Source organism: Mauremys reevesii, linkage group 1 (assembly GCF_016161935.1).
Source record: "Mauremys reevesii isolate NIE-2019 linkage group 1, ASM1616193v1, whole genome shotgun sequence".
Taxonomy (NCBI): Eukaryota; Metazoa; Chordata; order Testudines; family Geoemydidae; genus Mauremys; species Mauremys reevesii.
The window spans coordinates 159,706,351-159,719,538 of record NC_052623.1 but is presented as its reverse complement, the minus strand read 5'-3'; the positions used below and the strand labels follow the sequence as shown (position 1 = coordinate 159,719,538).

Here is a 13,188-nt window from a genome sequence, read left to right as displayed (position 1 = left end):
TTTAGTCAAACAGCTATATATGCCTCATCATACATTTACTGCAATATATGCTTCTTAAAGTACATGTGGAATATAGTCCTGACATACAAAACTGACTTACTTGTCACAATCCCTGCCAAAGCTAATACAAACTGATTTTCATCAGAATCCAGATCTTGGTGTTTGGTATCTTCACCTAATGACCTCACAAAGCTCTCCATAGTTTGTCCCATGATTGTGAAAAACTTTACTGCTTTGCTCTGTAAGTGCGGAGGGAAAACAATCACTTTCACAGGTTGCACTCAGTAATACTGAAAGGAACATACGATAGGATACAAGTGTTGCCTCTACCCACTGTACATGTCATATTTCTTTACATGCTATAGTTTATTGTCTCTTGCAGAACTCCTCCCTTATGAGAGACATCCTCCAGTGACTAGAACTCAGCTGCCAAATTCAGCAGTTACATAAATGGTAGAAGAAGTTAAATGTGGAGTGTAAACTGATCGGAAAACTGGCAAAAATGGTAAAGTAGTGCAACTTGAGCTCATCTTAGTGGCATTTAGTGTGATAGTAAAATGAATAACTTAAACATGGCAGGGACAGAAGCAGCACTGCAGAAAAAGCAACTGATAACAGTGTAAGATAAAGCTGTGTAAGTTATACTCATTTTGCACATCCACTGAATGACAAATTAAGATCAATTTATACCTAAAATGTATCTTATACAGTATGCTCCCAATTATCTGAATAGCATGGTGGACATGAATTTTGTTCAGATAATCAGGAGTTTGGATAATCAAGAGGACAGGAGTGACACTGCAAGGAGCCCTCTGCAAGGTGCTGGGGAGGAGGCTGTAGTGGCTGGGCAGAGCAGACCAGGAATCTGCTCTGACCCACCAGGACTGCAGCATTCCCTGCACCTTGCATCTGCAGGGAATGGGTGTTACCAGCCCTAGGATAGTGCAGGGAGCCCTCTGAAGCTGTGCTGTCATGGCCCTGCTCGCTCACTCCTGTGACAGCGGGGCTGTAAAGGGCTCCCTGCACTGCTCCAGGAGCCATTCACCATCAGGGTTACTTCTCCCATGGCTGAAGGTTTCTGCTCTATTGTCCGAACCTTTCCATTAGCCAAATCCCAGGGAGCAAGGAAGGGATTTGGATAATGCAGAAGTTCAGATAACAGGGTTTGGGGAAATTGGGAGTATGCCGTATTTCCATTTGTCACCCAGAGAATTCCAGAGCAGTTGCATCCATTTACACTTGGCATGATTTTAACCTTTTTGGGTTTTTTTAAACAAACGATTCCTGAGCATTGAGAAATAAGTAGCCAATTCATCCTCAGTATAATGACTTTAACGCTGTGCACTGACAGTACATTTGTATATTCCACATAAACTAACCAACACATCCTAGGTGCCTATTACTATCAATGTGCAAGAAGTGCAGATATTTAAAAATCATGATCCATGGAATATTCCTCTTAGGAAGTGACATAATTGATCATTTGAATGAAATGTGTTAGTATGGCAAAGCAGTTCCAAACATGCACTTCCTTCACCAAAACAACACTGGTTAGATTCTTGGTCAGGCACAGTGCTCTATCACTTTTCTCCATTTTAAATTGGGTTTAAAACTATCACTTTTAATTTTGTGGGCCAGAACAGAGGAAGAAACATCCCATAATTCCTTGTGTTTCATGGCATGAGAGGTAGACTGCGCATTTTCTGATGAGCACTGCGGTGCGGAGGACTGGTTGATAGGTACGTACGTTGGAGAATAAGTGGTCAAGGGAATTGCTGAAGTAATGTGAGGGATTCTTTTCCCCTGGTGGTGGGTTTGCAAAATATTTACACTGTGATGGCAGTAATCTGCATTTTCAGTCTGATGACAGTTGGTGAGAGAAGAAAATGTCCCTCTTATCTGTGCCTTTTAACATCAAATATTAAATGACTGTTTGTTCCGTTTGCTCTACATTAAACCATTTATAGACTATAAAATTGAATAGACCAAAAAGAATAAACAATTCATAGAATTATTTTGTTATATGTTCAATTACTGAAATACACCTATGTGTTAAGATACGTTATCTACAGCACGTTATCTACCCACAATACCTAAACATTCCCACTAAAATGTATACATCTGTAGTACTCACCCCTCCTAGAATGTTTTTAACTGCTTCCTCATTGCTAGAGACACCCCATAACAAAGTACAGACTGCAGCTCCCATTTCTGTACAATATTCTGCCTGCTGCAGTAGTTGTTGTCTTGCCTCATTCAGCTGCTGTCGAAGGGCTAGTTTCTCCTGAAATTAATTTAAGGAAATTTTGGGAGATTAATACTGAAGGGCATTTCATTTGGTTTCAAAGCATCCCAACTACATTTCTACCACTAAGCCAGAGAAAGGGAGACAACATTACGGCCATATATATAAAATGCGGCAATTCACAGTACTTCCACAGAGCTAAATTCTCTCTCCAGAGCAGTCTGAGTAGCCATGCTGTGTGCTGGGGAAGTCAACAGGAGCTAGGAGTCTGCCACCTGCAACTTATGGAGCAGTGCTAGAGTTAAACAATGACAGCTACAATAGCCTCAGTGGTTCAAGTTAAAGTAGAATCAGCTTCTACTACACAAAGAATTGCATCTCTCACTGAGAGACAAGAGATTTTAGCAAGACAGGTGAGTCTTAGGGTAGCAGTCCTGTGAAAAAGTGCTAAGTATCTCAGCCATGTGAGATAAAGTTGCTGGTGAGCTAGAATAGATGCCCCAGAAAAAAACAGTGGCCTATCTAAGAGAACCTAGAGGCTATACTTCCCTGATGTGCAGTGGCAGAATAAGGGATCCCTGGAGCGCTAAGCTCTAGGCCCGAGGTTTGGGATGGCCTCCAAATTTAGGACCACAGATCACTGGGCTCCAAGGATCTGTCATCTATGGTGTAGGAGCAGCAGTCCCATCACGGGTCTGTCTGCTTCAGTGCTGGGTGAACTGGTTTTGTGCTTGGCTCACTCTGCCACAGATCAACACAGAGAACGCAGCACTTGACTGGTAAATTCAACAAGACCTGGAAGTATTTTGGAGCGGCAAATATTTCTCACAGCCATATGGGATGTTGCCAAAAAGAGGGACATGAAATGAAGATACTCCCAGGTCTCATTCAGTCTTAAATTAATCCTTACTGTCTAATCAGACAGACTAGCCTGACCAGACAAGAAAGAAGAAAGACAGGAGCAGACCACAAAGAAAACCAAGAGGTACCAATATCCTAAAAAACCCTTCCAAATTGATGCCTAAAAGGGACTAAATATAAACCTAACAAACATCACACTAAATAATGAACAATGGTTCAAGGAAAGAGAGAGCAGAGCTACTAACACTTGTGAAGATACTCTGAGCATTGTGATTTAGGAGCAGTTTTTGCAGCTGCTTATAAATAAATGAACAGCCATATGCATCTCAGGATTTCATACTTGCAGCCTGCAGCTTTTGCTTTGGCAGCCTGTGGTACAGACAGCAGCATAGCTGCTGAAGGCAATTCCTGAGCATGCCTGGCCACTCAATGGGGAACAGAGCACATGCAACACTGAGGGGAATGTCTACACTGCAATTATACAGTTGACTCGGGCTTGGGCTAAGGGGCTGTTTAATTGTTGTATAGATGTTCAGGCTCAAGATGGAACCCAGGGTTCTAGGACCCTGTGAGATTGGAAGGTCCCAGAGCTCAGGCTGCCCAAGCCCAACATCTACACCACACTTAAACAGCTCCTTAGCCAGAGTCAGCTAGCTCAGGCCAGCGGGGTTTTTAATTGTACTGTAAACATATCCAGAGAAGCCCTCTCCACTGAAGTAGGGAGCAAGACTCCTGCCCCCCATTACCACTACATTGGGGTAGAAAAGTTAATTTAGATAGGGGGGATCCCGGCAGGGCAGCCCCCCTGTCCCTACTCCCAGAATAGGAGCTTTTCCTGCAGGCTGGGATGGGGGGGCACTTGCTGAGGCCTAAAAGGGAGGAGGGAGCTGGGGCACTGCTAGAGTGTATGATGGGAATTGGAGAGGCACTGCTGGAGTCTGCTGAGGAATGACGGATATGGGCTTCTGGGCCATTCAGACTATCCCAATGTGTGCAGTGCTATATAGGCTGGGGGAGTGACATCACGACTGGGGTGCCAAGAACTGGAAACAGGGAGATGGAGGTGGGGGAAGGGCTGTACCACACCTCTCGGGGGGGAGGCTACTGGAGAGTGCCTTGAGCAGAGGGAGTAGGGGCCAGGAAAGAAAAGGATGCCAACTGAAGAGTTAAAAATGGGGACAGTACAGTCCATGTCAGAAGGAAGCATCCCATTTGTGTGGGTGCCCTGTTGTTTCCCATCCTGACACATAAAGGGCGGGGAGGGGGAGCGGGGGGAGTATGTTTTCTTAACAAGTTTGAGTATGGAAAAAAAACAGAACCAAACATATGATTAAAAAAAACCCAAACCAAGCGAAAAACACCACACTCAGGATTTCAAAGCCAGGGATCTTAATTTTGAGGGATTGTCTAAATTTTTGAAGTTGTGGGGTTGAAAATACCCAAAGAGTTAAAGTCACCTAAAGATAAGATGCTATAACATGGTACCCCCATCCATCCACAATGCTTCGCAGATTCATACGTTACTGTTAGAAGTGATGACTTTAATTAGATGTCTTAGGTCACATAATTGGTCTAAAAATATTCTTTGCTTATCTTTTCTTATGTCCACATCTGGCTGCCTACATCACATCTTATAGCCACCCTTGTGTTGATTAAATTTGCTGGCAGTGGAAAATGCAACATGAGATTCACTGTTTTGCAAATGAAATGTATTGAGCAGATTTTTCAGCATCAATCCACAATATATTCTTCTGTTACTGTAGTCTACTCAATAGACTTACACTAATTAATGATACCAAAGAATCTGGGACTTCTGTTGCTGGTAAATAAACAGTTTTTGGAAATTTTTCTGTGTGTACTAAAAGCAGTCTGTTATTAAAACCAGCCACTAAAATCTTGTTAACTTAAAAGTGAGTTTGTTGAATTTACTCTCTTTTCTCTAAACTCAACATCAGATCCATTAACTTCTCTGACACCATCTTGCAGCAAGTCTTCTACTCAAATACACTGAACTTTCTTCCTATCTCTCTTCTTTTCTGTATTTCATTTATTCAGTGTTTGCATTTTGCACTTAGGATAGGAAATGCGATGTTGATTAATAAGACATAACTTTGGTAATGTCATAACTGGATAAGCCTGTTAGGATGCAAAGCCACAGCAAAAAAATCAAACAGTTCATAAACAACATCATAGCAAATGAATGAAAACCAGAAATAATATTTACAAAACCAGGAGAATAAACAGACCTGCAAAAAAAACACACTAACAACCCTCCAAGAAGCAATTCTACTATGGGTGCACACCATTGACTAGTTATTGTGCTGTGCAACATCTTCCAAGAAGGGTCAAACTTCATGACTATGACAGTGATAAACTACTTAACTAGAAAGTGATTAGTTATGAAGACAACAGTGAACCAAAGATTACATTTATGCTTCCAATTTTGCTCAGGTTCAGAGAGTGTCTTAATTTCCTAAAGAAGTTATTGTTAGGGACTGAGACGTAGGCAGTTTGGCCTAGTAGTCAGAGCAAAAGTCAGGTCTAGTGGAAAAAGCAGGTATCCAGCTTGTTGAACAAAGCCTCGGGTCAGCCCCAGAGTCAACTGCCAATTGCCAGAGCCAGAGGTCAAGCCAGAGTCAGAACCAGGAACTGAAGCTGAGGCTCTGAGCTGAGGTCAGATGCCAAATGGCAGAACCAAGGGTCAGAGCCAGGACTGATCACTGAGGATTGGAGGTAAAGCACAAAGGCAGGAGGAGAGGCTCAGGGCTGCAGCCCCACCAGGAAGAGCCAGTGCATGGGTCTGCGGTTCTGCTGGGAAGAGCCAGTGCATGGGGCTGCAGCCTCGCTGGGAAAAGCTGATACATGGGTTTGTAGCGCCATGAGAAGAGCTGGTGCTTGGGAGTCCAGCCCTGCAGGAGGTGCCCAGGCTCAGGATTTCAGCTGCACATGCCCATTATAACAGGAAATTGCTTCACGTAGTACTGTGTGGACCTCCTTGCTTGGGATCTCCCCACATTCTGCACAACACAGGCTGTGTTTACTGTTCATAAGTCAGATTTCAATAGTTTTAGATGTAAGTGTTAACCCTCCATTAATTTCGTGGATGCCAATGACATCTTCAAATTGTAAGGAACACAAGTATGAAGAAAGCTGAAGTTTTAAGCCAGAATGGGAGGAAGAATTTGCATCCACCGTTAAAGGTGGGAAACCCCGGTGCCTTATCTGCAGTGCATTGCTCACTCACTACAAAGTGAGCACCTTGAAACCTCACTACAAAACTAATCATAACAACTTTCTGTCTAAATACCCTCCTGAATCAGAATTAAGGCGGAACAAGCTAACTGCATTAAACTCACGCCTAAACAGTCTACTACTTTCTGCGTTCAGTAAGGAAGCTGACACAATGACCGAAGCTAGTTTTGTTATGTCATGGAATATCACTTGTGCTAAATCTCCACTTTGTGATGGAGAATTTGTTAAGAATACCGCAGAAGTGGTTGCAATTTTAGATCCAAGTAACACAAAACTTTAGCAACCAATAAAACAAATTCCAATTTCGCGCCACCCTACGGAGAGGCAGATCAGTGCTGATATTGCATGCAAGATGCAAAACGATCTAAAGAATTCTCTAGCATTCCACCTGTCAATGAATCCGTGATATACAAGATAGACCACAACTAGCTATATTTGTTCGCTATGTTTCCATGGATGTAATTGTGAAAGAAGAAATGTTGGGACTCAGTGGCGCTAGGTTGATCACATCAACCTTTCATGGTTGATGTGATCAACGATGGCTGTCTGATTCCCAAAACCGTGGTCACAGAAACATCTGCTGTAGAAATGGAACTACTGGAACTTCGGGAGGACCAAGCTCTAAAGATAATGCATAACTAGGGGCAGAGCTCTTCTTGACCTGCTGCTCACAAACAGGGAAGAATTAGTAGGGGAAGCAAAAGTAGATGGGAACCTGGGAGGCAGTGACCATGAGATGGTCGAGTTCAGGATCCTGACACAAGGAAGAAAGGAGAGCAGCAGAATACGGACCCTGGACTTCAGAAAAGCAGACTTTGACTCCCTCAGGGAACTGATGGGCAGGATCCCCTAGGAGAATAACATGAGCGGGAAAGGAGCCCAGGAGATCTGTATTTTAAAGAATCCTTGTTGAGGATGCAGGAACAAACCATCCCAATGTGTAGAAAGAATAGTAAATATGGCAGGCGACCAGCTTGGTTTAACAGTGAAATCCTTGCAGATCTTAAACGCAAAAAAAGAAGCTTACAAGAAGTGGAAGATTGGACAAATGACCAGGAGTATAAAAATATTGCTCAGGCATGCAGGAGTGAAATCAGGAAGGCCAAATCACACTTGGAGTTGCAGCTAGAACAGGGGCAGGCATCGGGTTTCGGAATTGTATGGAGGGCTGGTTTGGGGAGGCACAGCCTCCCCTAACAGACAGGCGTGGCCTGACCCCACACCCTATCCGCTTCTCGCCCCCTTATGCCCCCCCGACTCCTGCTCCATCCAACCCCCGTTCCCTGACAGCCCCCCTAGGACTCCTGCCCTCCCGCTCCCTGTCCCCTGACAGCCCCCAGAACCCCTGTCCCTGATTGCCTCCCCCTGCTGCCCCATCTAACCCCTCCTCTCATTCCTGAATGCCCCCGGGACCCCTCCCCATCCAACCACCCCTTCTCTGTCCCCTGCCCCTGACTGCCCCCGCCGCCCCCTCCAGCCACCTCCTCCTTCTTGACTGCCCCCCCGGGATCCCTACCCCCATTCAACCCCTGTTCCTCGCCCCCTGACTGCCCCGACCCCTATCCACACCCCCGCCTCCTGACCAGCACCCCGAACTCTCCTGCCCTCTATCCAACCCCTCCTGTTCCCTGCCCCCTTACTGCGCTGCCTGGAGTATCAGTGGCTGGCAGCGCTACAGCCGCGCCGCCCGGCTGGAGCCAGCCACATCACCGCGCAGCACCGGATCAGGCCCGTCTCTGCAGCTGAGCTGCCCCAGGAGCTCTCAAGCCCTGCTGGCCAGAGCACTGTGCCGGTGGCGGGGCGAGCTGAGGCTTCGGGGGAACAGTAGAGAGGGGCCAGGGGCTAGCCTCCCAGGCCAGGAGCTCAGGGGCCAGGCAGGAGGGTCCCATGGGCCAGATGTGGCCCGCGGGCCATAGTTTGCTCACCTCTGAGCTAGCAAGAGATATTAAGAGTAACAAGAAGGGTTTCTTCAGGTATGTTAGCAGCAAGAAGAAGGTCAAGGAAAGTGTGGGCTCCTTACTGAATGAGGGAGGCAACCTAGTGACACAGGATGTGGAAAAGCTAATGTATTCAATGCTTTTTTTGCCCCTGTCTTCACGACCAAGGTCAGCTCCCAGACTACTGCACTGGGCAGCACAGCATGGGGAGGAGATGACCAGCCCTCTGTGGAGAAAGAAGTGGTTCAGGACTATTTAGAAAATCTGGACGAGCACAAGTCCATGGGGCCTGATGTGCTGCATCCGAGGGTGCTAAAGGAGTTGGCAGATGTGATTGCGGAGCCATTGGCCATTATCTTTGAAAACTCATGGCAATTGGGGGAGGTCCCGGATGACTGGAAAAAGGCTACTGTAGTGCCCATCTTTAAAAAAGGGAAGGAGGAGGATCCGGGGAACTACAGGCCAGTCAGCCTCACCTTAGTCCCTGGAAAAATCATGGAGCAGGTCCTCAAGGAATCAATTTTGAAGCACTTAGAGGAGAGGAAAATGATCAGGTACAGTCAGCATGGATTCACCAAGGGCAAGTCATGCCTGACTAACCTGACTGCCTTCTATGATGAGATAACTGGCTCTGTGGATGAGGGGAAAGCAGTGGACGTGTTATTCCTTGACTTTAGCAAAGCTTTTGATATGGTCTCCCACAGTATTCTTGCTGGCAAGTTAAAGAAGTATGGGCTGGATGAATGGACTATAAGGTGGATAGAAAGCTGGCTAGATCGTCGGGCTCAACGGGTAGTGATCAATGGCTCTATGTCTAGTTGGTAGCCGGTATCAAGCGGAGTGCCCCCAGGGTCGGTCCTGGGGCCGGTTTTGTTCAATATTTTGTGCATAGCAATGCCTGTGTTATATTCTATGTATTTTCCCTTTTGAAACAGACATATTATAGAAATGTTATATTAAATTCAAGGGACTAATTCCTCCAAACAGCTCTTGATGTCAACTAGCTGAAAAGATCTTGCAACAAGCTTTGAGAACACCCAAGCAGTGTGTTTCTCAATCTTGGTACAAAGAGCACATTTATGTAGATTTGCAGTGCTGTGTGTTGAACCAGATTCAAAAAGAGTCAATTTAAAAAAAAAATTAAGGAAATTCATATTTAAGGATAAAACTGTCCTAAATTCATTCTGTGACACATAACAATTGTGGCACATACAATATAAAAAAATCAAATTATTTTGAACCTCATGTAGACTATGCAATATATACATATATAACCGAGAGACAATCCCTTTATTATACCAATTCAGGTGTAATTTTATGTTTGAAAAAAAGGAGAGATCTCTGAACACAATTATCAAACATTTTTAGTTTTCCCCCAACTCCATTGATGGGAATAATACGTAATTAGTTATTTTAGAGACATTTATAACAAGAAGTAAAGAAATTCAGACAGAAGTGTCAATTTGTTTCCCATTAAGATTTCAGCTTCAAATAATTATTAGTACTGCAGCTGTGTTTCATTTTACTACTCTTATAATATGGATCTTTCTAGTCTAGAACAATCTTTCATACAAAAAGTATTAACGCTAGAACTTTTAGGTGCACAATTTACATATTATTTGGCTATATGAACTCAATGCCCAACAGTTTTCCAGGTTGTCCAGAAGCCATATACTTGAAGAGATATTATATCTTGCAAGGTTCAAGTGCTGGACTGGTATTTCCCTGCACTTCTTACTAAAACTCAAGCATACAGATCATAGCTTACTTTTTTGTGAACAAATGTACCTTTTTCTCCCTCATGCAATCTGCTTGGGCTGTTTCCAGACGGGCTTTGAAGTGTTCACAATCCATTCTTACCTGCTCTAGTTCTTGCTCTCTTTTCTCCATGTCTGCAAAATACAAATTGAAAAAATTAAACAAGAAGTTACAAGCAGCTACCTTATACTAAGCATGAAGATTCTGCCAAATGCAATATGAAAAGTCTGCTTTAATATTTGGTTGTGTCAGGCCTCCTCCTTGTGGCCAACTGGGACTATAACCATGTGTCACATTATTAAACAATTATTACAAAAAAACCTATTAAATTAACATGAAGTTTTTTATTTAAACCAGGAAATACATGAGAATTCACGGTGAAGGATCAAATCTCTTACCTGACCACAACAGGGTACAGTAAGCTATGCTGAAATTCAGCTCCCTTTTGCCCAGAACAGTAACTTTATATTTAATGTTGTTCATTTTCTATTTTTTTATTAGTTTTCATAAATTATCTAGAGTCTTTGCCCTCAACATTAGTGGCAAAGATGAGGAAAATACCAACACCAACTAGAAGTAAATGTTGATTTAATCTACGGGGTATGAAGTATGTGAACAATTAAAAAATGTAGTACAAGCACTCCAAATGTATTAATGTTTGTGGAACACTAGATAAATGCTAAGCATATCTTTATAGTGCTGGCTAAAACTGATCCATGACTGCTTTAAAGAAAAAAGAAAAACAGTTAAATAAGAGAAACTGATCTCCAGATTTATTGGAAATATGATTTTATTTAAAGTGCTTTGCTGTAATAAATAGAACTCAAGTGCAAATTATTATTGTGATGTTACACCCCATAAGGCTTCATGGAAATATGCTTATGAATGTATATATGATATAACTGGAATATGTTTTGGGCTACATATGCTATGTAACATATCTATGTAAAGGTTATGCTCTACTGAATATATTCATCCTATTAGTATGCATGTGTCATTGTTGTGTTAGAAGTTATGAATATTTGCTGTGTACTTGCTTGATTTCTAAGTGGCCTTAGTAAAGCTTTTGGTCAGCTTCTTGAGAAAGGAATGTGCAAATTAAGTGCCCAATCAAGAAACACTTAAAGGACAATGAATCTTGGAAGCCTCCAATCCACATAAGAAGTCTACTTGAGGACGTTCAGGGTAGCATATAAACACTGGCGGCTGCCTGTAAAAACTGAGTCATGTATGGACATGTGACTTGCCCATGTGACTCCAAAACTCCATCTTGGAGCTGGACTTTGCATAGGAGAGAGGAGGGGGTCTCCACCCACAAGAGAAAGTCTATTTAAACCCCTGGGAGACCCCTCCATTTGGTCTTCAGTTGGCTAAAGAGACAGCCTCTCCACCCCCAAGGATAACTGAAAGAAAATGGAACAAAGGACAGTAACTACAGGGGGCATGAGTGATTGCTGGAAGGAGACTATTCTGTAAAAGGAAGCTTACTGGAATTCCTCTGAGGGTGAGGTTTTCTTACTGTATTAGACATAGATTTACGTGTTCTATTTTATTCTGCTTAGTAATTCACTTTGTTCTGTCTGCTATTACTTGGAACCACTTAAATCCTACTTTCTGTATTTAATAAAATCACTTTTTACTTATTAATTAACCCAGAGTATGTATTAATACCTGGGGGGGGGGACAGCTGTGCATATCGCTCTATCAGTGTTATAGAGGGCGAACAATTTATGAGTTTACCCTGTATAAACTTTATACAGGGTAAAACAGATTTATTTGGGGTTTGGATCCCATTGGGAGTTGGACATCTGAGTGTTAAAGACAGGAACACTTCTTAAATTGCTCTCAGTTAAGTCTGCAGCTTTGGGGCATGTGGTTCAGACCCTGGGTCTGTGGAGCAAACTGGCGTGTCTGGCTCAAAAAGACAGTGTGCTGGAGTCTGAAGCAGGCAGGGAAAGCAGGGGCAGAAGTAGTCTTGGCACATCAGTTGGCAGCCCCAAGGGGGTTTCTGTGATCCAGCCCATCACAATTATAATGCTAACAAAACAAGAGATTAGCCCCATGCCACTTCAAACTAGCCTGCATCACTAGGTGGGCTGTCTTCATAAGACAATTTCACCCACTGCAATCTGCAGAATGAGAGACCAGGACCAGGTCTCCTCTCTGAACATAGAGTACCACTTAGTCAACTGAATAATCACTTTAAATATTAATTTCTCTTATATTTGTATAACGAACTGTGAAATTCTGAAGGGAAAAAAATAATTTTAAAAACTTCCTCCAGTGCCTTCTTACAATTCCCTCCATGTGTCCACAATTCACTGGGAAAGAACAAAGTGGCTCCAGAGACGACCCTAGCAATTACAGGCCGGCAAACTGGTTGAAACTATAGTAAAGAACAAAACTGTCAGACACATAGATGAACATAAATTTGTTGGGGAATAGTCAACATGGTTTTAGTAAAGGGAAATCATGCCTCACCAATCTACTAGAATTCTTTGAGGGGGTCAACAAGCATGTGGACAAGGGGGGATCCAATGGATCTAGTATACTTAGATTTCCAGAAAGCCTTTGACAAGGTCCCTCACCAAAGGCTCTTAAGCAAAGTAAGCAGTCATGGGATAAGAGGGAAAGTCATCTCATGGATTGGTAACTGGTTAAAAGATAGGAAACAAAAGGTAGGAATAAATGGTCCATTTTCAGAATGGAGAGAGGTAAATAATGGTGTCCCCCAGGGATCTATACTGAGCCCAGTCCTATTTAACATATTCATAAATGATCTGGAAAAGGGGGTAAACAGTGAGGTGGTAAAAATTGCAGATGATACAAAACTATTCAAGATAGTGAAGTCCCACACAGATTGCAAAGAGCTACAAAATGATCTCTTAAAACTGGCTGACTGGGCAACAAAATGGCAGATTAAATTCGATGTTGATAAATGCAAAGTAATGCACATTGGAAAACATAATCCCAACTATACATATAAAATGATGGGGTCTAAATTAGCTGTTACCACTCAAGAAAGAGATTTTGGAGTCATTGTGGATAATTCTCTGAAAATATCCACTCAATATGCAGCGGCAGTCAAAAAAGCAAACAGAATGTTGGGAATAATTAAGAAAGGGATAGGTAATA

The 13,188-nt window shown here is 43.0% G+C and overlaps 1 protein-coding gene across 3 annotated transcripts in view; it reads right to left on the bottom strand.

The window, feature by feature from the left end:
- The window catches only part of LOC120406522 (heat shock transcription factor 2 binding protein), a 50,887-nt gene that overhangs the window by 30,094 nt on the left and 7,605 nt on the right, over window positions 1-13,188 (bottom strand). For all 3 annotated transcript variants that reach the window (XM_039541434.1, XM_039541442.1, XM_039541439.1), the window contains exons 3-5: window positions 10,084-10,187; window positions 2,135-2,284; window positions 101-239 (exon numbers count right to left, since the gene is read on the bottom strand). In XM_039541434.1, coding sequence (XP_039397368.1) covers window positions 101-239; window positions 2,135-2,284; window positions 10,084-10,187 — 393 coding nt within the window. The remainder of the gene's footprint in view (window positions 1-100; window positions 240-2,134; window positions 2,285-10,083; window positions 10,188-13,188) is intronic.